Source organism: Hipposideros armiger, unplaced genomic scaffold (genome assembly GCF_001890085.2).
Source record: "Hipposideros armiger isolate ML-2016 unplaced genomic scaffold, ASM189008v1 scaffold_278, whole genome shotgun sequence".
In the NCBI taxonomy this organism is placed as follows: domain Eukaryota; kingdom Metazoa; phylum Chordata; class Mammalia; order Chiroptera; family Hipposideridae; genus Hipposideros; species Hipposideros armiger.
In genome coordinates this window covers 231714-259335 of record NW_017731628.1, presented here as the reverse complement: position 1 = coordinate 259335, position 27622 = coordinate 231714, and the positions used below count along the sequence as shown (strand labels likewise).

Here is a 27622-nt window from a genome sequence, read left to right as displayed (position 1 = left end):
TTTGGAGATTTTACAACAAGGTAAAGATGGAAGACCAAACTGCATTTTTGCCATATTTTAGTGTTTTAATTCCATAAAGGGAAGAATGCGTGTCAAGCTTGTGAAAAGTTCCATAAAGTTTACGGTGACAATGCTCTACAAGAACATCAGTGTCAACGATGGTTCACGAAATTCTGTGCTGGTGATTTTTATCTCAACTACACTCCTCGGTCAGGGAGGCCTACCGAGGTTGATGACGACAAAATAAAGGCATTGATTGAGTCAAACCCACGTTACACAACACAAGAGATTGCAGAAACATCAAACATCCATCACTCAAGCGTTCACGACCACCTGAAGAAGCTGGGATACGTAAGCAAGCTCGATATTTGGGTTCCGCATGAACTCAAAGAAATTCATTTGATGGTGCGTATAAACATCTGCAATATGCTCATTAAACGTGAGGAAAACGATTCTTTTTTGAAGCAACTGATAACTGGTGATGAGAAGTGGATTGCTTACAACAACGTGGTGCGCAAACGGTCTTGGTCCTGACGTGATTATTCGCCTCAAACGCCATCGAAAGCAGACATTCATCAGAGGAAGGTTATGCTCTCAGTGGGATTTTGAAGGTGTCGTGTTTTACGAGCTCCTACCAAGGAACTAAACAATCAGTTCAAATGTGTACTATCGGCAATTGGACAGTTTGAATGAATCCATCATCCAGAAACGTCCAGAGCTTTTTAATTGTAAAGGAGTTGTATTCCATTGCGACAACGCGAGACCACACACAAGTTTGATCACCCGTCAAAAATTATTGGAGCTTGGATGGGATGTGTTGCCACACCCACCATACTCGCCTGACCTTGTGCCGTCAGACTTCCACTTGTTTCGTTCTTCAAAACTCCTTGCGTGGTATAAGGTTCAATTCAGATGAGGCTGTAAATCAGCACCTTGTTCAGTTTTTCGCAAATAAAGACAGGTCCTTCTATGAACGAGGAATTAGGAAGCTCACTGAAAGACGGCAAAAGGTTATTGAACAAAACGGGCAATATATCATTGATTGATCTTTGTTCTGTATATCAATAAATGACCTTTGAAAAACATAGACAAAATACGTCATGACTTTTACGACAACCCAATACTTCCTAAAAAGTGATAGAAATCAAACACGGTCAAGTGTTTAAGATGCAAGGTTAGGAATTATGATGAAAGGGGTTTGTGGTTTTGCTTAAGTGTCTCTTTAAAAACAAATTTCTAGAAAAATGAGTTTTCAAATCTGTAAAGCTTTTTCCCCATTTATTTTTTTGTTGTGATTCAGAAATACAAGTTATGAAAATCAGGTTACATTTCTGCCACAAAAGCTTCTAAAGTAGCAAACACAAGTTCTCATAGATATCAAAATAGCCATGTGTACTCTCATCAGTTAAAAAATGTCTTTAGAGTTGCCACATAAAACAAGTGTAAAAGAAAATAACTATTATCTCCTCTTCAAAATATCAAATCTGCCATCACTGCACTGAACTAAAAAAGATTTAGTCCAGAATATGGAAGATTATGGTTAGTAGGTACTTTTTAAAGCTGAGTAGTCACAGAATTAAAAAAAATCAAAAAGATACAAAGCATCCTAGGTTAAAAAGTTATGAATGTCTAAGTGTCCTCAAGTGACTAAGACAAGTTTAAATTAGAAACATGATGTAATGAAATTAAATCTGTTGATGATATAATTTAGTAAAAAAAATTTTTTATAATATTGCCTTCTTCTAGAAAGACAAAGACATACTACAATTCTTTGAATCAAACCAACTATTACCAAAATGCTTTTGTCATCTAAATATTGGAAACAGTCTTTCAAAGTTTCACTTCCAATAATCAATAATATATGATTTAACAATACATGGTTTATAACTAAGCACATATGAGTATTAATGTAAAGAGGCCATCATTAACAGCATTTTTAATTTCTTCTTTTCTCAGCTATAAAAATTAAATTTTAAAAAATATAGAAAAGAACAATTCCTTTGACTGTGTTTTTGTAAAAAGAAATGAGGATTTTTTTTATGCCTTTTTCAATTATGGAGGGTCCTTGAACATATTTTGTAATTCCTATGGCTGAATGACAATAAACATTTTAAAATAAATATACTTACAAGTACATTATAATAAACAATACAACCAAACCTACCAGAGGCAGGCACTTCAAAACTTAAACTCACATAATAAGCTGTTCTTGGTCACACAGAACCAACATTTCAACAGAACAATAATTAAACTCCTTCTGCCACAGGTAAGACTTACCCACTTGTTGGTATAATAGAAAGCATTGAATCAATGTGATCCTTTAAAAAACAAAACAAGCCAATAGTTTCCCTAGCAACCTGACTCAGCTTTTTTTTTCTCTTCCCAAGGATGGGGGGTGGGGGGAATCAGTGTAAAAAGAGTTGTACAAGAATTGAGCCAAAATGATAAAACATAGAACTTGCCTTGTAATATTTTCATGTTTTGAAGGAAGTCAGATCTTCATGATGCTGCTTCAATGTCTGTAAATCCCTTTATCCAAAACCCTTCAGGCCAGATGCATTTCAGAATTCACAATTCTTTGGATTTTGAACAGATAACATGGGGCATATGCTGGATATTACAAAATATTTCCACAGAATCTGGGGCAATACCCACTATCGAACCCATTGGCAGTACTTCAAGCAAAATTTTTGGACAGCTCAGCTCACAAAGTGGCATAAATAAAAACTATACTAATCTCACGTCGGTTCAAGTTGGGTTTTGCCATCAAGTGAATTATGGCACCAAATTTAGAAGGAAAGAAAAAAACACCTTAGCTTTCAAAGTTTTTTGGATAAGGGACTGCGGACCTTTGATGTCTCTCACAAGCCCATGCCGACACTGGTCTATATCAACTGCTCTCATCCCTGGGCTTTGGCTGGGCTGGGGATGCTGTCTCCCACCACAGAACAGGGGCTCTTCAATGTGTTTAGATGACCTGAGGTGACAGTACTGTCATGAGGATAGCTTGAGAAATGAATATTAAATAACTATTGTTAAATAATGAATTTTATTGAATGAGACACCATCTTGGGCTAGATTTCCATACGGACCAGCAGTAGAAGGTGCCAACAGTCAAGGAACATATATGAGAAAAGAATACAATAAAAAAAAAAATCCAGATACGAATGTAACCATTTTCTGCGATTAGGAAAATACAGTCCTTAGTTCATTTCAGAGGCTGTCCAATATGATGCCCAAGTTTGCTGATGATGGCTATCGAAGACTGAAAAACTTCATGAGACAATTAGGGCATCCGCGCTTCCCCACCCCCCACCATGAGCTGCACTAAAGCCATCTCAAGCAACTTATATATTAAATAAGATCTTCTGTCTTCAACAGTGTTTAAATACGCCCTTCTCAGATGTTGACTAAAAAGACCCCATGGGTTAAAGCCTTAAACATCTTACGTTTTAAAAGTTATGTCATTTTAAAGTCAAGAGGTTCAAAAACTCAAGAGCTTAAAAAAGGTTTGCTATGACTTTTAGGTCTTTGATCTTTTGTAGCTATTTTTTTGAACAATAAAAAAAAGTTTCTCTTTCCAAAGCAGTGGTCCTTTCTCACCAGAGTGAACTAACCTGTGCTACTGTAGATACATACTGAGTACGCAAAAGGAGGGGACAGCGTTATGATGAAGGTGACTGTCCCTCCGTCGGAGGAGCACACACACTATGACGGGAAGCAGGGTGCGTTGGCTAACACGCGTCAGGGGCACAAACTGTGGAAACCCACTACATGAACAACAGAACCTGTCATCTGGAAACGGCATGCCCGGGGCCGAGAGGGTTTCCAAGGCTGTGCTCTGACTGTGCTTCCTTAACGTGTGGTTCAAAGAGAACGTTCTCGGGTCAGTGGGAGAGTCACAGAAAGGACAGGGTGATCATTTCATTTCAAAAACAAGTAACTTCAGAAGCGGCCTTGCCATCCTACTTTGTTTTTTCTTCATGAGTAAAATTTAAAGACGCTCTCGCCAGCCTTTCGGAAAAGCTACCTATAGGCAACAAGAAGAATGTCACACAGTTTGTTTTCTTTGTTTTCATGAATTCATGAATGAATTGAACAAGTCAAATAAAAAATGGTAACTGGTTTTTCCGCCTCCCTCTTTTTTAAAACAAAAATTATTATAGCAGTACAAGCAAACTTGGAAAGGAGGAGATGAGGAGAACGAGAATAAATTGTAACGGGATGGAACTTCAAGTCAGCGTGGGTAGTGAAGAATTGTAAATGTTTAAGCTTCTAAGACTTTATTTTTCTCTTCAGAAAACATCTGAGGAGTGAAAAATGAAGGTGCCCTAAAGCACTCGAATCTAAAGAAGACAAGATAGTATTATTTCTCCTACCAGAAAATACCTACCTCCTTCCCTTTACTGCCTCACTGCACTGCCTCTGCCATCCCCCTTGTGGTTTTATGGGATCAAAGACCAAGAGAAGCCGCGCGTGTCCACCAGCAGCACAGTGAGTGAGTCAGACTCACCAGCATTGTGTAAAAATCTTGAATAAAACACACCCAGTTAAAAAAAAAAAAGGCCCGGAAACCCATACTGCTTTTCATGGAAGGTTTAAAAAGTCCTCATGACCTCTTATGTGTCATAAAGTACCTTTTTGGACTTGATCTCTCCGGGGAAGAAAAGAGTAACCGGGGAAAAATGTAAATGATCACTCTGGAACCCTGCTCTTCATCCTGCTCGCACGCTCTCAGTTCCCACACCATCACCACCTCTCCACCTCAGAGAATCCAATGGTCTCCTAGTCCGTATTTGCATAGTATTAAGAGTATTGTCTGGAGTTGAATTTCTACCCCAGCACTTGCAGCCAGGTTGCCGGAGAGCGCTGGTCCAATCTTCAAAACCAACACAGAAGTGTCTGTCGGCTAAAAACTGGGTCCCGTTTAGCAGCACGCCGCTCGTGTTATTTAGAAACACTCTTGTTCCAAGGGGCAAGGCTCAGGCAGTTTTGTCTGTAATTTCATGTTTTGTTCTTTCTACCATGCAGCGACGAATTATGGTGTCAAAACTTCTAAGGTAAAACAGAGAGAGCATGCGGAAAAGGCCCATGGTGACCACCTGCAAGAGAAAGACAGACCCGTGAGCTCATCCAGCGGTATAATACAGTAGCTCATTTCAAGGGATTTTAGGATATGTCTCTAATAAATAGTTTCTGAGCCACATCTTCTAATCTGCTCCAAGCGTAAGTATAATGAAAACTTTGTTAGGGTCAGTAAAACACTTAGGACAGAAGTTGTCTTCTCTGCACCACTGGATACCCTGTGCCTGCCAGATAGGTAACAGCGAAGTGTCCAATTAATAAATTCAAATTAAACGAAGGACAAGATGGGTATTCCTCGTCTTGGGGCTCTACTAGCTAGGGGGAAATGCACCCTAGCATCTCAAACATCCTAACCACAATCAAGGCTTTTTGGTTTAAGATTTATGCTCTGGTCACAAAAGTCAGACCCTATGCAAGGTGCTGAGAACACTGGGGTAAAAAAACATAGTTCTGCCCTCTCTGAGCTTATCCCCTCACTGGAAAGACATCAATCGGAGAAAGACAATCACTGTTCCAAGGTTAAGGCAGCAAATAGCTATATCCATTAACTTTCCCTTTTTCCACTAAAAGATTCTCGTGAGCAGCTCCTCTAAATGGAATTCTTGAAAGTCCAAACACTACAAAAAGAAACGTTTTCAAATATGCAAGGTCTCAAAAAATTTGCCTCCCGCACAGCTTTTCCAGAAAGCTACTAGACGAGGTAAACAGCCAACGTGGGGGAGGGGGGGGGGTGCACAGAGAAAGGCAGCGTCACGTGACACAGGAAGCAGGGGGCCCAATCCAAAAGAAAGGCAGAGGGGTTCCCCAGCATGACCACGAAGGGGGCGGCCGGGGGTCAGCTATGCAGAGACATGGGGGCAGCCAGTCCTGATGGGCGGGTCAGAAGGTTCCAGGGGGAATGCCTCCCAGAAGGTGAAACTGATAGAGTATCTGGTATTTCTGAGAGGAGATGAAGACAGTCATTATTAATAATACACAGAAATAATACATAAAAAAGGGCCCACAACAGTTTCAGGGCAAAAAAATGATTGTACGTGAAAGGGCAATTAATTATGTCTGTATTACGTGGCTCAGCTGTGAACAGCATTTCTACAGCCATGAAAAGGATTATCTCCAATGGGGGACAAGCAGCGAGGCAACGCTTGCTGCTTTTCCTAACGAGCCTTGGAACCTCTTTGTGCGCAAGGATTACTTTGAAAAACGTAAAAACCAAAAGGAAGCTGGGAAAAGGCAAACCTATGGCCACACAGTAGAAAGGTCAGGAGGCGAGGAGAAATGGCGAGGTGGAGCACAGGTGCATTTCAGGGCTGAAAACTATCCCGTGTGACCCTGTAATGGTGGGTACGTGTCACTGGACATTTGTGGAAGCTCACAGGACTGATGGATAACACCAAGAGTGAGCCCTCATGCAAACCCTGGACTTCAGTTAGTAATAACGTATCAATCCTGGCTCATGAACTGTAACAATGTACCTCACTGATAGTAGGGGAGCTGTGAGGAGGTTTACCCGCACTTTGGAGTTCCCACTCAAATTTTCTATAAACTTAAACCTGTTTTAAACAATAAAGTAAAAAAACAAGCCAACCAATAAAACAAAAACCTAAAAGGAAAATAAAAACCCTCAAGAAAAAGCAATTACAATGTAGCATAAAAAAAGTGCTAAAATAGGGGTAAGTCCACGGAATTTAACCCAGTCTTAAAGAGTTTTCTGGACGAAAGCAACGTTTAAGCTGAGACCTGGAGGAAGACTGGAAGTTGATCACACGAAGGAAAGCCGGGGATGAAGGGACATAAACAGAGTCGCAGGGAGAAGAGGAGGGGCAGGGGAGCAAAGAAGAGAGGTCGGCGGGGTCAGAGGTCAGAGGGCTATGCCATGCGATGAAAGCTTTATCTTGATGGTACCAGGGAACCACGGAAGGCTGTTGTGCAAGGTAGATCTGAAGTTCAGGAAAACCACCGTGAGAAAGTTGATGGAACACTCGAATGCACCCAGGGCCTGGGGCCGGGTGCGGTAAGACCAGAGAGACCGGTCACCGGGTCCTGTGTGACGGCAGCAGCTCCCACCGTCCCAGCTGGTTACTGCGGGGTGAGAAAGCACACTCTATGCTGCTGGGCCTTCCGATTTTCCAAGAAAAGTCCGAAATTGAAACTTTTTAGATAAAATCTAATTGTAAAACTACTTTATTCAACACACATGCTCAGAGCAAATGGGCCAAACAGACACTTTATGGGCCCGCGGGTAGCCAGTTTACAATCTCTGGCTGGCAGAGTATGTGGCTTGGGCCAGGAGCCCAGAGCAGTGGGCAAGCCTGAACTGCAGGCGCAGCAGCAGAGCCGGAGAAAGTCAGCGGACCCAGGATTAGAGGGACAAGAGACAGCGAGCTGCCCTCTGATGGGAGAGGCAGAAGGAAGGGAGTCAGCATTGGTCTCCTGAGCGAATGTGAACACCAACCCCGGAGACAAAGAACACAGAATCAGTGAGAGGGGAGGGTGGGCAGGATGCTGGGGAAACACAAAGTTTTCCTCTGGACATGCTGAATTGGAGATGTACCATTACAGCCCAGGGAGAAGAAATGCATACAGAACTGAAGTTCAAGCAATCGTTATGGGCTGAAGTTTTAGATATGACATCACTCATACAGAAGTGGCAGGATGGACAAGACAGCCTACAGAGAACGTGCAGAACTCATGTCTGTTCCACTCAGGCGTTCTCAAGTTCTTACTACGTGCCAGGCACAGGCTGTACGTATATTACAATGAGGAATGAAGAGTGAGGAAACCAACAGCTAAGTCATTGGGACATTTAGTGTAGACATGGTCTAGTGCACCTAATGTAGCGCTTCGTTATAAACCACCCATCACCGTAGGCAGGCCCTGCTCAGGCAGCTTTCCCACCCTCTCCTTGTCGTCCCTCTACCTCCATCATCCATGGCTTTGCCTTTGCAGGGCAATTGCTCTATTCTAGCCCTTATTACTTTACACTGCATTAGTATCACCATGTTTATCAGTCTCTCCCACCAGACGACAGGCCCTCTAGAGTTGTCTTACATCTGATTTTCCAGCAGCGAACTCAGCACCTAGGACATCAAGGAGCAGTTAGCTGTCTGTGTCCCAGATGAACTATAATTTTGTCCCCAGTTAGGGTGGGGATTGTGTTGAATCCTTGACTTGTATCTCCCTAAGCTTAGTGACCTGTGGCCTGACTCACCTAGAAACGGTGTTCTAGCCTAATACCCCAGCACTGTCAGGCAAGGCCAGCCCTATTCTCAGAGGAGAACCCAGATGAACACACCAACAGCAGAGATGCTGTTTTATCTCTGCATCTGCAGTGCCCAGCACAGATTTCTTCCCCGTCTCAAATCCTCAAGTTAAATCTTTAGCCTACTTCCCATTTACTTATCCCTGGTAGAGGAAGAGAAAAAGTCGACTTTTAATAAAAATTTTTCACATGCTCAGATCAAGTTACTATGTCTTCCTTTAGCCCTTTCTCGCTGAATTTTAATAAGAGGAGCTGTCTGTCTGTCTGCCCATCTGTCTGATGGCCTACGTATCGCTTACCTGCTGGAGTCCTTCAGTAATAGAAGTGACCGGGGCCATTCCGCAGGTCAGGGACGACAGCATGTACCCATCTGAGCCAATGGAACTGTTAAAATTTCCATGCTAAAGAGAAGGAAGAGAGAAGAAAGAGGCAACAGTAGTAACACTGAAAGGAATCAACTCAACCAGGGAAGAGTATCCATTCACTCTGGGTGGGTTAAGACAGGGAGGAAGAATATACTGAAGCTGAGAAATGAATGTGGCCTTGGCAGATGGGCTAAATGGCTAGATGGACAGTTCTCAAAATGTGGGTCAGTCCACGGACCCCAGGTGTCCATAGGAGGGGTCCATGATGACAAAAACGATTGTCATATAATAATAAGACATTAATTGCCTTTTTCACTGAGTGACATTTGAACTGATGAGCAAAACTACTGACTCATTAGCACAAACTGCAGTAGTGGCACGTTTCCACTGCCACACACGCACACATTTGCAGTAATAAACAGATACACAAAGAAAATAGAAACTTTTAAAAATCTTGTAAAATTTTTAAATGTCAGCAGTGCTTAAAAATGCCCTTGATAAATTGGCAGTAAATTGTTTTAATAAATAGCAACCCTTGAGGACATGTCTTCCTAATATTCTGTGTGACAAAAGAGTACACACCCAGTGTTATTTTCGGCTGTCCACTGTCCCCAAGGGAGTTGCCTGCCCTGAAGATAAGCTCTCCTAACAACGGCTTAAGTCATGAAATTTGCCGCCTTTTTCACAGAACACCATTTTTATGTGAAGGAGCCATGAACAGATAATCTATGGCTATTCATACTTGGGCATGTGGAAGATATTTTGTGGAAAATGAATGAAATGGGCCTGTCAGTTCCAGGAAAATTGGCAGCTTTGATACTCAATGTGAAAATCTGAGCTTTCCATGAGACTGTCAGCTTCCCAATATGTAAAGACTTTTATAATATCAGCAGTGATATTAATGACTGTAATTTTGGGGGGAACTCAGCGAACCCATACTTTCCCAATGACGAATGCATAATGTTACAAAATCATGAATGGGGACAAAACGTTCAAAGTGGAAAGACCAAGGGATTTTAATGTAACAGAGAACAAAAAGTTCATTAATTGTAGCTTTCCGATTCCACACTGCAATTAAACTTGAAGGAATTACTATTCATCCAGTTAGGGTTTAATACTGAAAAAGAATGTCCACCATGATCCGAAAAGCCTGTAAACTATTCCTCCCTTTTCTAACCACATATATCTGTACGGCCAGATTTTCTTTATATCCTTCATTCAAAACAACATATGACAACAGACCGAATGCAGACGCAACTATGAGAGCCCAGCTGTCTTCCAGGAACACAGGCATTGAAGAGACTGGGGGAATGTAAAACAACACCCCTCTTCTCACTAGACGTTTGTTAGGAGAAATAATTATGGTCGTAAAAATGTTGCATTAAAATGCAATGCGCTTATTATTATTTTAAATGGATTCACCCATGTTTTTACCAATACACAGTTTCAATTTCTAACATGGCAACTATAACACATGTAAACAAAAGCTCTCTGGGGTCGCCAACCATTTAGAGCGTAAAGCGGTCAAGAGATGAAGACGTTGACCACCACCAGACTGAACGAGTCCTGCCAAAATACCAGGAGGTATTTCGGATCATTAAAAACACTGAGTGTGTTTGCTCTGACTTCAAATAAGCAGGGAAAACAAAGTCGGCCCCCTTCACGGGTGCCATCGGTCTGTGCCTTTAAACACAACAGGGCCAAGTTCTTCCAATGTCCGTATGGATTTTAACAGAGTTCAGTATTTCTCATCTTCCTCTCATTCCGCCCCATGCACAGCTTGCTGACACTGCTCATTCCCAGTGGTCCCCAAATTTCCTAAAATCAGCCTGGGTCTACGGTTTACAGACATCCCTCATGGGTGGATATTTTTCTGCATGTGGGTTAACAGCAAGGTTGTCAGAAGTTGGTGGCACATGTATTGTTCTACGAAACAGCACCTCCTTTCTAAGGATACCCGTTTGACTCCAGAAAAACTCAGTAGCGCAGAAGCATACTGCCGAGGTTGACAGGATGGTGGCCTAGGGGGCTTGGCTGCACTTTCTTATGAGTGGCCACATGGGAAAACGATACCGGGAAGCAGGCAGGTGGAAGAAAAATCCTTAACCAACGACTCTGGCAATGAGGTACCCAAAATAATCTAAAACTCCAAGTACTGTGGGAAAGAAGGAAGAAGTCAACAAACCACAGGCGATCTTCATGGCATAACCTGTTGACATTGCAAAGGTAAATGTCATTTTTCTTTTTAAAGAGCCAAAGTTCCCAGACACACTTGCGGAACAATCTGCTCCAAAGGTTAAGACACATAATCCATTTCCAGGAGCCTAATGAACATGGAACTGATCATGTCTAAGGGAAGAAAAGTGGGGTCCAGATTTAGATACGATGACTCCGTCTGATCAAAAAGATCCAGTAATGTGTGTTTTGAAATAAGTCCCAGGGCAGATATCTTTTCAGAAATACAGAACGACAGCCACTGATCAAGAAAACAAGGATTTGACTTACTATGGCATCTCTGACAATCTGTCTGGCCACTTGCTCTGGTGTGCAGATAGATGTGGTCTCTGAAATAAGACGTGTCTCCAATGGCTGAAACGGAAAAACGGACATGATAATACCACTAAATTAAAAAGTCAATAATTCTGAGAGGCCCCCACCTCCCCAATTTCTAAATAATTCCAATTTTCTACCTATGAGTCTTATTTTTGGAATTAGGTCCATCTGAATTCTAAACCAGTTTCTACCTGGTTATTGTGTAAAATTCAGCCCAGTGGCTGAAGCCAGAAAAAGCAGCCCTGGCCCCTCTGTAGAATGCGTGGTCTTGGTTCCAATGAGGACCATCAAAGCAAGAATGAGAATACATCACTGGTTCAGAGGCCAGAAACACCCTTTCCTTGAATCCTCGCTGCTGGCCACACACCTGACTGATAGTGTTTACGCAGAGCCTATGCTGTGTGTGTGCCCCGAGCAAGTCTGCTCTGATGAGTAGCATCTCTCTGTTCTCACTATACTCCCAGGCCAAGCGGAGGAATGACCCCTGGGCAGAGAATGAATGGTGACACATGTGCTCAAAAATTCTTTAAAAGGGAGTTTAAATTAGAAGTTTCCAAACTAAAGCCTTAAACTGCATGCATGAAACTGTAAATTTTATTTACCATGCAGCCTTCAAAAATTTAAATAAAATTAAAACCAGAATATATCTTCTTAAAATAGAAAAGCACAGCCCTTCATAAAAGTCAAATATTTCTTGATAAACCTGAAAGTTAAAAGAAAGGCCCCTTTGAAGGTGTCACCATCATTCATCCTTCCAGACCACCAGGCTGGTTTATGTGGCCAGATACACATTAGATTTAAAAGCACTATGGCACCCCCTAAAGGGCTCACAGACACACACAGAATTTGATTTACCCCAAGAAGTCTGCCCAACATTTTACTGGGAAAAAAACCAAAAGCCCAGCATAACATCAAAATGAAATCTTCACGGGGAAATCACCACCCTTTGTGAGCTCTGGCTTCAAACTGAAAGACTGTTTACCAAATGCTGCAAATCTGCTTAGCAGACCACACTTATTCTAAGACTGACACGTGGCTTAAATTTACTTATTTGAAATAGACATTTTAAAAGAAACAGAGCCAAAGAGAAATGAATAGGAAAAGAGCTTCTAAATCATAAACATCTTTTTTGCAAATATACGGTCTATAGAGCATAAGTGCTAATTTTTATTCTGTGGAGGCTCACACTAAGCATTATTATGAAAGACAAGAAAAACAACACAGGTTCAAGGTGATAAGTTCTGATTGATTCCTTTCTTCTCCACTTTGCTCAGCGAGGGTCTACTGTGCATCAAAGCAAAGAGGAGCTTCCTTTGAACAAAATGCAAAGCTTGCATTCAGCTCGGGGACCACTGACAGTGGCCGTATATAATGTAAATGTCCAGTGGTGACAAGCACCTTGGAGGAAAAATAAAGCCAGGGGAGTGCTATCTGAGATACAGAGGGTCAGGGATGGAAAGAAACAAGGGAGGTAAGCCATTCAAACATCCAGAGAAAGAGGGCAGCACGAGTGAAACCCAGAGGTGACAACAGGCTGGCCAGCTCACAGAACTGATGGGGCAGGGCTCCTGTGTGGCAGAGGGCAACAGGGAGAGAATCTGCTGTGGGCACATAGGTGGCTGAGGTTCAGACACTCTGGAACCTTATAAGCCTCAGGCCTTCGGATTCTGTTGCAGGCATGATGGGAGCCAGTAGACCTGCACTCTCCAATATGTAGGCAGCCGCTACCAACACGCAATATTTAATTTTAACTTTGAATTATTTAAAAGGAAATAAAATTTAAAAATTCGCCTTCTCAGTCCCACTAGCCAGGTTTCAGGTGCTCAACAGTCACAATGTGACTACCAGATTGCCAAGTGCAGACAGAAAACATTTCCACCATTCTAGAACATTCTATTGGACTGTGCTGCACAAGAGGTATTTGGTCTTTGGGTTTTTTTTTCTTGTTTGTTTTTTATTTTTTGGTTTTTTGCACAAGAGGGTTTTAGACAGGGAAGTGATAAGACCTGACTTATGCTTTAAAAAGATCATGAGTGACTATGAAGAACAGATCCCAGGCAGTAAGAACAAAAAGCAAGCACACCAGTTTGAAGGCTATTAAGGTCGTTCAGGCAAAAATATCAGTTGGCTATCACTACGAGGATGGTAGTGGTATGTGCAGTTTGTTGTTTTTGTTTTTTAGAAGGTCATATTTCGAATATGTTCTCAGGGTGGAGCCAAGAAGACTTGCAAATCCACCGGACACGTGTGAGGGGAAGAATCAAGGCTTGCTTCATCATTTCCAGCCTGAGCGGCAGAGTGAACGGTGGGTGCCAGGTAATGAGATGAAAATAACGTAGAGAATGAGAGGGAATCAAAAGCTTCGTTTCTGAAACGTTGAGTCTGAGGCGCCCATTAGCCCTACACATGGAGACAATGGACTGGCAACCCAGGTCTGCAAGTTCAGGGGCGAGATGATTATTTTTAAAGAACATCATCTCATGAGTTAAAAATATAAGCTGTGTTCTCCCTCATAAAGAAAAATACCTTACGAATTGAATAAGGCTTCAAAGATCATCGGCAAAGATTATGGCCTTTGAGAATATGGCTGCATTCTCCAAGGTTTCAAATGAAAAGTCCCAGAAAGTTCAGAGGCCTCTAGCTAGCGCATAAACGGAAAGGAACTCAATTTTCTGACTGATGAAAATGCCTGTGGGCTGAAGTGTGGCGAGGCAGAAAAATCAGAAAAGGGGGTTTACAACGTTAAAGGCTCAAAATGGGGCACGGAGGAATACTTACCTTGGTTTTGTTTTCTTCTGCAAACCCAGGGGTGTCTGTGTCTGGCGGGTAGGCCACTGTCACATAGATGTTATATGGCTTCACCTGCATTTCAGAAACAACATTGGCCCCTTCAGTAAACGGGGCACCATGTCACGTCCTCCCCCACCAGCCTGCACTGGCTGCCAGGCCCACGTGATAAATACGGCCCTGACTTTCTCAAGAGGGGGCAAGGCCAGCGGCTGATTCTGTAAGAGGGGAACTACCACCGACTGAGTGAGGAAACTGATCTCCACGAAGATCATTTAGAATAAAGAAGAGGGAACGGCCGAGTGGCTCAGCTGGTTAAGAGCTTGCTCAAGAGTGTGAGCTCTGAGCAACAGGGTGCCCGGTTTGATTCATGGCCCGAGCTGAGCTGCCGCTGAGCTGCCAACAGGTGGCAGGGTGGCTCAGCTAAAAAAAAAAAAAGCAACAGAAATAAAGAAGAAAAGCTCATCTTAATGTAGTTCTGGCCGTTCATCCCCTTCTTAGTTCCTTCCACAACCGCTGCCCGTGAGGGAAGCGACAGCGCTAAAAGGAAGTCCACTTGGTCCCCCACCCGCCACCCCAACCACTGCATGCTCCTCAGGCACTGGGGTCAAGGCAATGGGCTAGGTCTGGCCCTCCGCCTTCAGACTGTAAACCTGTTTTCCTTCACGGCTGCTCCTGAAACTCTTGTTAGGTTTATTTCGTCCACAAAATATGCTGAGTCACTGAAACGCCTTTCCCTGAGCCCTTCTCGTGCCATCCAGACCCGGGCTAGAACTGTATGTACCCTGAGACGTTTGCTTGCTCAGGGGCTCCTCAGGCGTCACTTCCTTCTACGTGGAACCCCCAAATCAGACCAGCCAAGCAAAACTGCCGGCTTCTCTCGCAGCTCCCTCCACTATCTGGAGCCCTGCGTCGCTGTGAAAGAAAAGGTTCTTAGGCTTGTCTACCTCACCGCCAGGCCTCCACACTTAACTGGCCTACTCATAAACACACCCCGACAATTCTAGAAGACTCTCCTGCTAGTCAGCCAGGACACACCCTTCCCACCGCCCTTCTTTGCAGCAGCCCTGCTCCACCCTCATGAGGGCGACGGTTCATGCCATCCGAATCTCTACCACGACTTTTGTTTGCCATTGGCTTGCTGTCTAGTCCCCACGGCTTGGAAGTGGACAGGCAGCAGTCAATAGTAAGGTCAGCCGCTGTGTGTCTTAAGGAGGCTGAAAAAAGACAATGGAACTTCCTAATGCAATGGCCTCTGGGAGTATCCCAGGGTCCCTTCTTATCGCGGAGCCCTTTTCCTAGCTCCATCCATGAAGCACAGTTCTGAAGCCTGTGGGAGGAGCCAGCTAGCTGGAAAGTGCAAGGTGACGTCTGTGTTGGTTCAGCTCTAGTGCATATAGAGTATGACAGCGCGTTCGCTCAGCACGGCCAGGACATGTCGCTTCCAGGCCCAGCGACGCTCATGAATAGCTCTGGATTCAGGCTAGGCCGTGAGGTTGATGAGCAAGCAAGTTCTCTCCCACTTGTTTCTGAGAGAGTGACATTAAAAACTGTGTCCCACGGCCTTGCCCTCTGTTATGCAGAGACCAGAGAAAAATACCACCACAAAAGCCGGTAAGTGGCGACCAGGCAGCCCCTGTAAAGCCTGAAGCAGATGGCTCGGATACGGTCACTTCTGTGCTGTCCCTGCCTGTCCCCACCGTAAGAGCGGCGGTACATAAGCCAGTGTGAGACAGCATTTCAAAGCGGTGTTCCTCAAACTCAACGTTACGGCTGAGCTTCCAAGTGGTTAAGATAGGTTTTCAGAACAGCTTTCTCCTGGGGTGGGCACAGATTGTCAGAGCTGGGAGAAACCAGTCCAGTCCCTTCCCGATGTGGTATCCACTCTATAATCATGGAGCCAAGTGACTCTCTCGACCTCTGGTTGGATACCTCCAGCGGCTAGTAAGCTAACCATTTCATTCACCCAACAAACACTTAGTGACTTTATACTACATGCATCAGTGTTGTTCTAGGAACAAAGCATATGGATGTGAACAAAACAGACAAAACCCCTGTCCTCCTGGAGCTGATGGTCCTCTGAAACTCTTCGTCAAATAATTCACTAAAATCTAAATATATTAAACTATGTCTGTACTTTCCTTTAATTGACTAATCCCGCAACCCCAGCAGAAAAGGAAATGAGGTTCGTTCGGCTTGACTTGTTCTTGCTGAGACCATGCTGACGCCCAGAGATCACCACTTTTTCTACGAATTTATAAGTCAGGACTTCACTAACTAGCCCCTTGCTCACCTGGCCACTGTCTGCTTCTCCTTGTCCCTGAGGATCAACCCCTCTCTTTCCCTCTGCTCTGTCCCACTCCCATCCTATTACCACTTTCGCCCTTCTGCCTGGACTCAGTCTCCATCAGAAAGACAACCACCTGCTCAAGCGCTGTATCATCATAACAATCCCACTTGGGGCGTCTGGTTAGCTCAGGTGGTTAGAGCGCAGTGCTCACAACACCAACGTTGCCGGTTTGATCCCCACATGGGCCACTGAGCTGCGCCCTCCACAACTAGATTGAAACAACTACTTGACTTGGAGCTGATGGGTCCTGGAGAAACACACTGTTCCTCAATAACCTTTAAAAAAAAAAAATCCCACTTAAGATGTGTTGCTCCTAATTCCATCAAAACAAAGCCATGGGCACTGCTGACGTGAAGGCCAGAATTTAAACTTCAGCCTCCTTTCAGGCCATGGTAGGAAGCGATGGAATTAGAGGGAGGTGAGGATGACTGGGACAAGATAAGGACGATACCTCGTTTTCTTTTACTTGGTCTCTGCTTTCCAAAAAGATTAACTTTTAAAATCTTTAAATGATGTATTTGTACCTAAAAGACTGAATTCTTTAAAAAGACAGAAAAAAAAGAAGCAACACAGCACAGCATTCTTTCAAAATTACTTATGGTACCTAAATCATTTCTAGGGTCCTGCTTTGGTAAGCAGGCAAGGGTTGGGGTGAGCAGAAAGACTTAAGAGTTAAACCAAAAAAAAAACACAAAACTGTCAAAAGCACTTAAGAGTTTGAGCAATTCTGTAAGGTCTGTTTCACTGGCAGAAAATACAACCGCACAGACTGGATTGTCTAGGTTTCAAAAACACAACACTGAAAAACAAAACAAAACAAAAAGCCCCACAACACTGGAAGTTTACAGGGAAGCAATGACTGTTTTGATGCGAGTTCTCCTATGAACAAATTAGATTTTGATGATTGAATTTATTTGCCCCCAAACCTCTTCTTTTTCATGGTACATGTTACTTGCTTTTGTTTACATGAGGACATTTTTAATGGAGGTCAAATATGGAGAGAAGTCAAGCTGGCAAGCCCAGGCCAGCTAGTCTCAGCGTGCGGGGTGCACTTGTCACAGGGAGGCTGCAGGCTGTCTGTCTCGCCCAGCCTCTCACTCTCTTCTCCTTTTGCTTTATTAACATCTCTGTTCTACCTGGAGCGAAACCAGGCTGCCCACATTATACACTTTGCCCTAAATTAGTGAATTCTGAAGTAGCTCTGCGAGACAAGGCTTGGGGACAAAAAGCCCTAGTGAGCAGATCTGTCATTTCCAAAACACTCCTTCACCTGCTAGGCTCCTAAGACAAAGTGAAGGGCTGCGGTAAGTATGAACCAGGCTTCTTCGGACCTGAATTATAGACACAGGGTCTGCTGCAGAGAGAGGCAAGGGCAGAGTCCAAAGACCTGGTTTTTTTTTACTATTTCTGTCACAAAGTAGCCACGTGGCTTTGAGCAAGTCTCCATGAACTCACTGAAAACTCAGTTTTCTTATCTCTAAGGTGGCATAACATCATCTACCTCACTTACTTCACAAAACTGTTACAAAAATAAAAGGGTTATTTACAAAGGGACTTTTCAAAGTAAAAATTACAAAAGAAATACCAGTATTCTTATTTGAAATTTCAGTCATACGATACATGCCCTGCTGGCTAAACAGATTATAATGATCCATTATTGACGAAGAATACTAAGCAAGTTGATGAAAAGGAAATTTGGATCTGGTTGAGATGAGAGCAGCACAGGCCATCAGTCTCTAAGTGGCACATTGGGATTCTGTCACTGATCACATAGCTCACCTGTGCTGCAATGCTCGTCCAATATCTAGGCAGTGTGGCACTCTGTCATACACCAACAAGGGCTCTTTTAGGGGTTTTCTAAATCAAGGTCAGCAAGCTATGGTCCTAGGGCCAAATCTGGCCCTTCACCTGTTTTTATAAATAAAGTTTTATTTGAACACAGCCACACCTGTTCATTTATGCACTGCACATGGCAGCTTTCCTGCTATCACAGGAGACTTCAGTAGTTACGACAGACACCACCAAGCCCTCAAAAGCCTAAATATTACTATCTGGCCCTTTACCGAAAAAAATTTGCTGACCCCTCATCTAAATCATTCAATGAGATTCTCAAATCACACAGTTACTGTAAGAATGCTCACCACAGTGGATTCTCTTCTGGGCTTTTAACATCATGATGTAGTGTTACATTTCTGCATATACTGCGATAGTAAAATGCCACCTTTCCCTTTTCAGTACATGACTTTGGGTAGATATGTGTGATGTTCTCTAAGCATCCCATGTGACAATACAGAACTCTACTTCACACAGCTGAGATGTAAGGCTGTCACATCATGACAAACACTTACTTTGAGACTAGTCCTAACCTCACCCTTCTTTCACAAAACGTTCTATTAACTGTGAAAACAAAAAGCATTCGCTTTCATCAATGTTTCTTTAAGATATTAAAACATAAGTATTAGGAGAGCCAAATGATTTTTTCAGTCCATCCCTCTCATTTTATAGATAACAAAACCAAGACCAAGTTAAATGATTGGTCTAAAAGCTGAGAGCTAGACAGTTTAAGCACTTCCCTCAAAAACGTGGTAATTTTATTATTCAGTCAAAAAGGACAGATCTTTTTGTTAAGGAAGCCTCTCTGCAGAATAAAATACCTAGTTAACCTTATGCATACTGACACAGTATTAGACCAACAATACAATGATGATATTAGTACTTTGTGTATTAAATTAAGCAAGCGAAAACCTCACAACCATTTTGCTTCTGTCATAACTATAATCATGTATGGAATGAAAAGTGTTAACTTTCTTTTTCATTGCAAAATTGAAAAATGTTAACGATCTCACTGAAAAGTTCAGGCGTTGGGCTAATCTATTCTCCTTCACTAATGTCAAATCTATTGGGTTGTCGGAAAAGTCATGCTGTATTTTTTTCTATGTTTTTCATTGCAAAAATGCATCATGACTTTTCCGACAACCCAATACAATCTGTAATTTAACATAACAACATGTATAAAGAAGCTACAAACTGAAGGGGAACATTTGCTGAGCTGAGGAATAAATATGAAACCAAATACAGCGTTTACCTCCATCTGCAAAGCTTCAGCCAATCCTCTGATAGCAAACTTGGACGAGGAGTAGGCGGTGAAACCGAACAGTCCCACCTGTCCCGCCTGCGAGGACAAAAAGACGATCCTGCCCACCCGGCGCTCCTTCATGGTGGTGATCACGGCTCGGCTGGGGTACACACTGCCCAGGTAGTTGATGCTCATCAGTCTCTGCAGAGAAGAAAGAGGCCATGAGGAGTGAGCAAGGTCAAAGCCACAAGGCAGGGCTCACGGGAACTCGGTCTGCTCTCCAGATTGGAGTTCTTCAGTGAAGTCCGACTGACTGGCAGTTCAGTGGATTTGGTAAATGAATGAATGATTAAATGATCCTGTCAATGAGCCGTGACACTCCCCGCCTCTACTCTCTGAAGTCTGTTTCTGTATAACCTGGAATTCTCATAATGACAGCAATTATGTCTTTGTTGAAAATGGGTCAAAATTAGTTCTCTCCTTGTAAAAAGTACACTTCATATTGCAGGTGATACTTTTTGACAGACAGTTTTAGAAATGAGCTTCCAAATATTTCCAGCCCTTTGGTTTTTAGTTCTAAGCGAAAGAAAGAGCCAAAGAGACTAGGACAGTGGTTAACAGCATGGACTTATGGTTTGAAGCTTTGCTCCATCATTTATTACCTATTTGATGATGAACAAGAAAATCAGACATTCTATTTATTTCTGCAGCTGAAGACAGGTTAATAATGGTAGTATCTAATAGGGCTATTGCAAGGATTAAAAGAGGAAACACAAGTAGGATGCCACTGCAGCCCCTGACCTACATACAGTAAATACTCAATAAATGTTGGCTCTTATATTATGATGGGTAAGATCTTACACAGGTACCAACGTTGTATTTCCCCCACATCCTGGGAACTCTTAAAAACCTTACATTTTAACTTGAAAATGTAAGACTTGCATTAAAACGTTTTATGTTAAAAGTCTTATAAAAATATTAGATCTATCACCATATGAGACCAAACACTTCATTGGGGAACTCTGGGTCAATCATGAAATGTTAACGCAGTAGAATAATAGATAATTTTTAGAAATGCTGACCAGAAATATTAGGAGAGGGGAAAACATTTATTGTATAAGTTTTAAAAAAGCAGAGGGTAGACTATTTACACAGTGACTATAACTATTTCAAATATTAAATAAAATTACATGTGTATAGGGGGCAAAGCCAAGGAAATAACAGATTTCTTTCTGACTGGGTTAGGATGCTAGGATTTCCATTTTTTCCCAAACTGTCTTTTAATATCATGACTGTCTTGATAATAAAAATGCTCTAAAAAAGTATTTGAAAAGAGATAGCACACTGAATTCAAGTGTTAACTTTAGCTCCCTTCAGAGATCCCACGAAAATCTCAGTAAAAAGATTCCTTTTTTAAAGACAAGAATCCACAAGAGCAAAGAAAATAAGAGCAGTAAAATTTTGAAAGTTGAAGAACAGAATGACGAGTGATAACTAGCTTTGCTGAAAGCTGAATGTTAAGCAAAGAGCAGGAAAACTAAAAATCAGGATTGTACCACAGAACACCCAAAAGCGTCAAGTACCTCTGGGGGCAGATGGTGGGGCATGGGACCGAAAGACAAGAGTATCGGCTAAGAATCTGTTTTAAAAAAAAGTCAGTTGGGCAAATTCACAATTATAATCAGATTTCAATACCTTTTTCTCAATAATTGATAGAATGAGTGGACACAAAATCAGTAAGGACATAGAAAACTTGAGCAATAGTATGAGCTCAATGGACCTAACTGACACTAATAGAACACTCCACCCAAAACAGCAGAATACACATTCTTACCAAGTGCACATGGATGGCTACAAGATAGACTGTACCCTGGACCCTAAGACAAGTCTCAATAATTTTTTTTTTTTTAAGATTTTATTGGGGAGAGAGGAAGGGAGAGAGGAAAGGAAGAAAGAAGGGAATGAATTAGTGTGAATGGGAGACTAAAGGTTGAGAGCAAAGTGAGTTTTTTAAAAAGATTAGAATTGTACATTTTTTAAATATTTCAACAGGCTTCATATTATAGTTATTTTACTTCTTTCTTCATCTCACCTGCTTCACCTTTTCTCCTTGTTACTGATGTCCACATACATTCATTCACCTGGTATCACACACTTAAGTTTCTTCTATTGTACCTCACAATTACATACCCCCACAAAACACCCACGCAATTTTCTTTGTACTTCCATCAGACACACACATGTAAGCAATCCCTATACCCTCTGCCCCCAAGCAGACACGCCCGCTTCCCAGTGTCCTAGCTTTACAGCTGCACGTTTATTATTACAACCGTGTAATCACTTCTGCCCCAATCCTCCCTTTGCCCTCCACATTCGGCCAAGGTGAGTCTTTTGCTAAGAGAACAGACGTTCGGTGTTCTCACCACACACACATACACACAAAAAGACAACTATGTGAGGTGGTGGATGTGTTAATCAGCTCGATCGTGGTAATCATCTCACAATGTAAGCGTATCTCCCTCCATACCATCTCTCACACACACACACACGCACGCACGCACACACACACGTTCACACACACACACACACACACACACACACACACACACACACGCATGCACACACGTTCACACACAGCCTACTCTTCTTTTGCTGGCCACCCCTGAAGTCCTTCACCTCATCACTTCATGCCAAATTTACTACAACTATTTTCCCCAACTGACTCTTTACACAGCTGTTGAAATAATCTTCAAAACCTCCCTTTGATTACTCACAGATAAAGGTATCCACGTCAAGACAACTATCTTTAGGCCTAGCTGATAAAGGAGCTTTAAGACACTGGAGTCCAGGTAAGGCGCTACTCTGCTTATGTCTACATCGGACTCTCCGGACGTGACCTTGAATCAGAGTTTATGGTGCTTTCCCGCTGTCCACCAGAAGCAAGGTATCTAAAGGACTGCTCCAGCAGTCTCCTTTCCTATAAAAGGAGATGCAAGTTCACTTTGCAGAGTAAAGCATTCACAACCCATTACTATGATGAAGGCTCAGCAGAACATTAAGAAAAAGGTGATTGAGGGGCCGGCTGGGTGGCGCAGTTGGTTAGAGCACAAGCTCTGAACAACAGGGTCATGGGCTCAATACCCACATGGGCCAGTGAGCTGTGCCCTCCTCAACTAAATTGAAGACAACGACTTGAACTGAGCTGCTGCTGAGGTGCCGGTGGGTGGCCGGATGGCTCAGTGGTTACAGTGCATGCTCTTAACAGCAAGGTTGCCAGTTCAGTTCCTGCATGGGATGGTGGACTGTGCCCCTCCGCAACTAGATTGAAAGCGGTGACTGGACTTGGAGCTGAGCTGCGCCCTCCACAACTAAGACTGAAGGACAACAACTTGACGTGGAGACAATGGGTCCTGGAAAACACAATGTTCCCTTCCCCAATTCCCCAATAAAATCTTTAAAGAAAAGAAAAAGAAAAAGGTGGTTGATGCAATGCCAACTAAAAAAATGTTTTGCACTTAAGAGATTTCAGATCAGATGTGTATTTCCTTAGGGCTGAAATAAATAACTAAGGTTCCACGGTAAGCCTGCTTAAAAGCATAATCATAAATATGACACATTACCTTTTTATTCTTGATCTGAGAGCTCAAAAAGACTCTGTTCTTCCATGTTTTGGTTTTTCAGTATTAAAAATATTGATACTTGACATAAAAATCCAGCATCTCTCAGCTTACAAGAGCTCTCCTAAAGACATGACCTCGGTGACGTGTCACAGTAATCTGTCACATCGGAGGGTTCGTTCCCACTTTACAACTGGGGAAAGCGAGGTTTAGACTTGCCTAAACCTTTAAGGTTGGATGGTCATGGCATTGAGACCAAAATCTTGTCTAGCCTTGCTCTAGTCTTCTAAAGCTTCTATTAAATCGGTTGGCATTTCATCAACTTCATTTGTAAAGCCTTGACCCATGCATGACCTTGTTTTGCTTTTTAGTGTATGGGCTACCTCAATGAGCAAAAAACCAAATTTTTACTTACTTCAAAAGTACTAACTTCAAGGTCTTCAAATTTTCCTGAAATGGACATTCCTGCACAGTTTACAAGCATGTCTACTGGACCAAGCTTCTCCTGTGCCTGTAAAAAGTGATCAGAGCAGGCATTACGAAAGAGAAAAGAAGAACCAACTTAGTAGTAAATCAAAGCCAATAGCATCTATCAAACCATGAAACCTATTAGGAAGGTTTACCCATTCCAAGCCACGTAGCAAAATGGTAAGAACCAAGAGAAAGGCATGTAAACTCATTCCAATTAGCCCAACCTCTTACTTGTTTTATGACATTCTCTACTTGGCTATAGTCTTGAGATACGTCGACTGATATACACAGCACTACCTGTTAGAAAGAGAAAAAAATGATCAAAGCTATCAGGTGTCTGAAACTACTTTTAAAAGATTTTTTTTTTTTTAATGAAAGGCAATTCTTTTTAAAAGATAAGGAGTTCAATTTTGGATATACCAATTATAACATTTAAAACCTGCTAACAATGAAATTAGTACGGTCTAATTTTCTTGGCAGTTGTCATTGAAAACTATTTTGAGCACACTCAACAGAAATATTGGTCAAAGGGTACCGACTCTCAGGTAGAAGATGAATAAGTCCTGGGGAATCTAACGCACAGCACGTCGACTATCATTATTAATACTGTCCTATTGCACACTTGAAATTTGCTAAGAGTCAAACTAGCAAAACCACACACACACACACAAAATGGTAACTATACGAGGTGATGGATGTGTTCAAGGTGATGGATGTGTTAATCAACTTGACTGTGGTAATCATTTCGCAATGTAAACATTTACTAAATCATCACCGGTGCCTTAAATGTATACTTTATTTGTCAATAATACCTCAGTAAAGCTGGAAATAGAAAAAAAAATGTAAAAATGCTCCTCTTGAAATGCCACCAATCTATAGTGACAGAAAGCAGGTCAGCGATCACCTGCAGCCAGGAACGGGGGGGAGGAGTGGAATGCAAGGGGTAGGGGCAAACTCTGGGGGTGCTGCAAATGTTCTCTATGGATTTCGGTGGTGGTGTCACATGGGTATACATCTGTCAGAAGTCACTGAACTATAACACTCTTTAAATGGGTGTGGTTCATTGCATATAAATTCTATCCCAAGTTGTTAAAAAGAATACACAGATTATACGAAGAATATATAACTTGCACATAAATTATCTCAGGTTGTTAATATCTTAGGTTGTTAAAAAGAATAATAACAAACCTAATACATAGGTTTAAAAAACTATTCCCCTTGGAGCAATGTCACAGCTATGACTGCGGTACTGGGATTCAACATCAGGTGGAATAAAGAAATAAGCAAACAATATCCACTTGCAGGAGCCGCCCCAGGTTGGGCGCCCGCTGAGAGGCTGAGCCATGCGACATTATCTCACAAGGACCAAGGGTCGATCTGGGCCTATGGCAGCTGAGTCACATTTGGTTCACTCTGAGGTTTGCTTGAGATTCCGGACTCCGGACTGACCGGCCACTCAACAGACCCTCTAGACGAGGGGTCACCGAGCCGAGCCCCAAAACTCACCCAGTACAAAGCTGGCCATGTTTAGGGGGGTGCCGCAGAGAACAATGGCGGGAGGGGCTCGGCTCTTACCATGGAAAACAAGTCCGTTCAGTCTTTCAAAAGGAAGGGAGGAGAAAAGGGGAAAAACACATATATCGGTGCTTACTTCGATACATGAAACAGAAGTTCAGAATTCTAATAGGGACAGACAATGAGTTTCTGTTTACTTTTCCTTTTGTGGGTCATGTTTTCGAAGCACAGCCTAGTTCCCTGACACAAGAATGTTCTGTGTTCCCAGGGAGGGCGCTGAGAAAGGCAGGAAGCTGTCCCTGATTTCTCAGTCCTTCTAGGAATCCTTCTGCGTCAAGAGTGACAGTCACGCTCAGGGGCAGGCAGAACGGGCGAGTGTCATGGGGTACGTAAGGCATCAACGATGTGAACCCACGTGCACTTGTGGGTACAAGGCAGTGGGTGTGCTGGAAAGACCGCGCATGTGCAGGGCACTCGGGGAGCCTGGCTTCCAACCCTGTCCCTTCGTGGACTAGCTGAGCGGGACCTGAGGAGGCTGCGGCGGCCTGTACTGCAAGGGTGTCAGAAGCTAGTGATGACCAACATCCTTTCCATCTCAAAGAAGCCACAATGTGAGAAATGAAACTGTGACCAGGGAGGCCAGAGTTGAATAAAGAGACCAATGGCCGTAAGGTTTTAGGGCAAGAAGTTTTACTTAATGCAAGGAACCCCATCCAAACGACCAGAGTTCCTAAGAAAAGGAAACAACTGCCTTTGCAAATGTAACCTGAACTATTCCAGACTTGAGGGGTCGCCCTTGGATTGTATCCCTGTATCATCACATAGAAAAAACATTTTATAAAAGTGGGAGTAGGAATCATAGGATTAATTTTTAAACATGCCTTTTTATATGGCATTAGATCATTTACTGTAAATAAAACTTATACCGCTGACAAGTGAAATTCCAAAAAAAGGAAGTGTTAACAAACTGCCAGGGAAAAAATGTCCACAGGGCTCAGCTTGTTGACACGCCCATTCTGGGCCCCACAGGAGGATCAAGCTCCACCTGGCCCCCCAGCCCTGATACCGTCCTCGCCCACGTGGAAGGCAGCACTTTGTATATGACCTTTAGCCTTTTGATAGATGAAGAAGGGGCGGGAGTAATGACTTAGTCCAAAGCAGAGAGACGACGCTGGCGGAAGGAAAGACTGGCCTTTAGCCATAAGCATTCAAGCCTTATGGTTTTAGATGATAACTTCCTTCTCTATGAGAATTACACAAATACGAAAAACAATGGGGAGATTTGTTGAGCTGGCAGCTTTGCAATGTTTGTGGGCTTCAGAGGCAGGGGTACAGGCAGAGGTCACAGTCCTAGAGAAAAACTCGCATATGTGCACAAGGAGTTGAGGACAAGGATTCTACCTGCAGCATAGAATGCAATAGCAAAAAAAAACAAAAAACAAAAAACAAAAAACAACCAAACAGCCCAACCACAGGGGACTGATTAAATAAATTCTGGGGTACCCAATACTATACCACAGTAGCTTAAAAAGATGAGACAGATTTATTTTTTACTGACATGAAAAAATCTCTAATATATTCTGGAGGGAACAAGGGGCAATTAAAACTACAATGAAATGCCATTTAAAACCCACCAGAAAGGCCAAAATTGGAAAGTCGGCCAATGCTAAGTCTTAACAAGGTGTGTGGCCACAGGAGGGAGTGGAACCACTTTGGTGAGGTTGAAAACGCATAGGCTCAACTCAGCAATTCCATTTCTAGGTAGGTTCCATTCTTGCATACGTGCACAAAGAGAGAAACTTTAGTAATAGCAAGAAACAAAACAAACTAACCAAAAAAACTGAAAGCCACCTAAATACCCACCAAGAGTAGAACTGATGAACAAAACGTAGTCTATGCATACAAGAAAAGACTATATGGCAGTAAAAAAATGAGTGAACTATCACTTTATGCAGCAACATAGAGGAATTTTAAAAATTGTGTCAGGTGAAGAAATCAAGCTGCACAAGAATCTATAAAGAATGATGTCATACACATCTAGAGAGAGAGAAAGTAGGTTAGCGATTGCCTAGGGCTGGGAGGGGGTTGGGAGGGAACGGGACGTGACAGTTACTGGGTATGGGCCTTCCTCATGGGATGATGAAACTGCTCTAAGACTGGCTCTGGTGATGGCTGTGCAACTCTGGATACACTAAAACCCACTGAATGATACACCTTAAATCAGCGAATTGTACACTAGGTGAGTTATATCTCAATAAAGCTGTCCAAAAAAAAAAATGATGCAGAAGTAAACAATGTACTATTTAGAGTCACATACATTTATGATCAAATTATAAAGAAAAGCAAAGGAAGGGTCAACATAAAATCAGGTTGGGGGTTCCCTGTAGGAATGACACACAAGGTTGAGGCTGATGTGGGCTTTAGGGCCTTGGTAAATTCCATTACTTAAGCTGGGTGATGAGTATGTGGTTATTAATTTGTTACTATGTTTTATACTGAAATATATATATTATATATATATATATATATATATATATATATATA

At 42.5% G+C, this 27622-nt stretch overlaps 1 protein-coding gene across 1 annotated transcript in view; it reads right to left on the bottom strand.

Annotated features, from left to right (window-relative positions):
• Positions 1 to 1261: 1261 nt before the first annotated feature.
• The window catches only part of KDSR (3-ketodihydrosphingosine reductase), a 45980-nt gene continuing 19619 nt past the window's right edge, over positions 1262 to 27622 (bottom strand). Inside the window, exons 4-10 of the mRNA XM_019657688.1 lie at positions 23795 to 23860; positions 23508 to 23603; positions 19485 to 19676; positions 14041 to 14124; positions 11215 to 11298; positions 8644 to 8745; positions 1262 to 5102 (exon numbers count right to left, since the gene is read on the bottom strand). Coding sequence (XP_019513233.1) covers positions 4983 to 5102; positions 8644 to 8745; positions 11215 to 11298; positions 14041 to 14124; positions 19485 to 19676; positions 23508 to 23603; positions 23795 to 23860 — 744 coding nt within the window. The 3' untranslated portion in view covers positions 1262 to 4982. The remainder of the gene's footprint in view (positions 5103 to 8643; positions 8746 to 11214; positions 11299 to 14040; positions 14125 to 19484; positions 19677 to 23507; positions 23604 to 23794; positions 23861 to 27622) is intronic.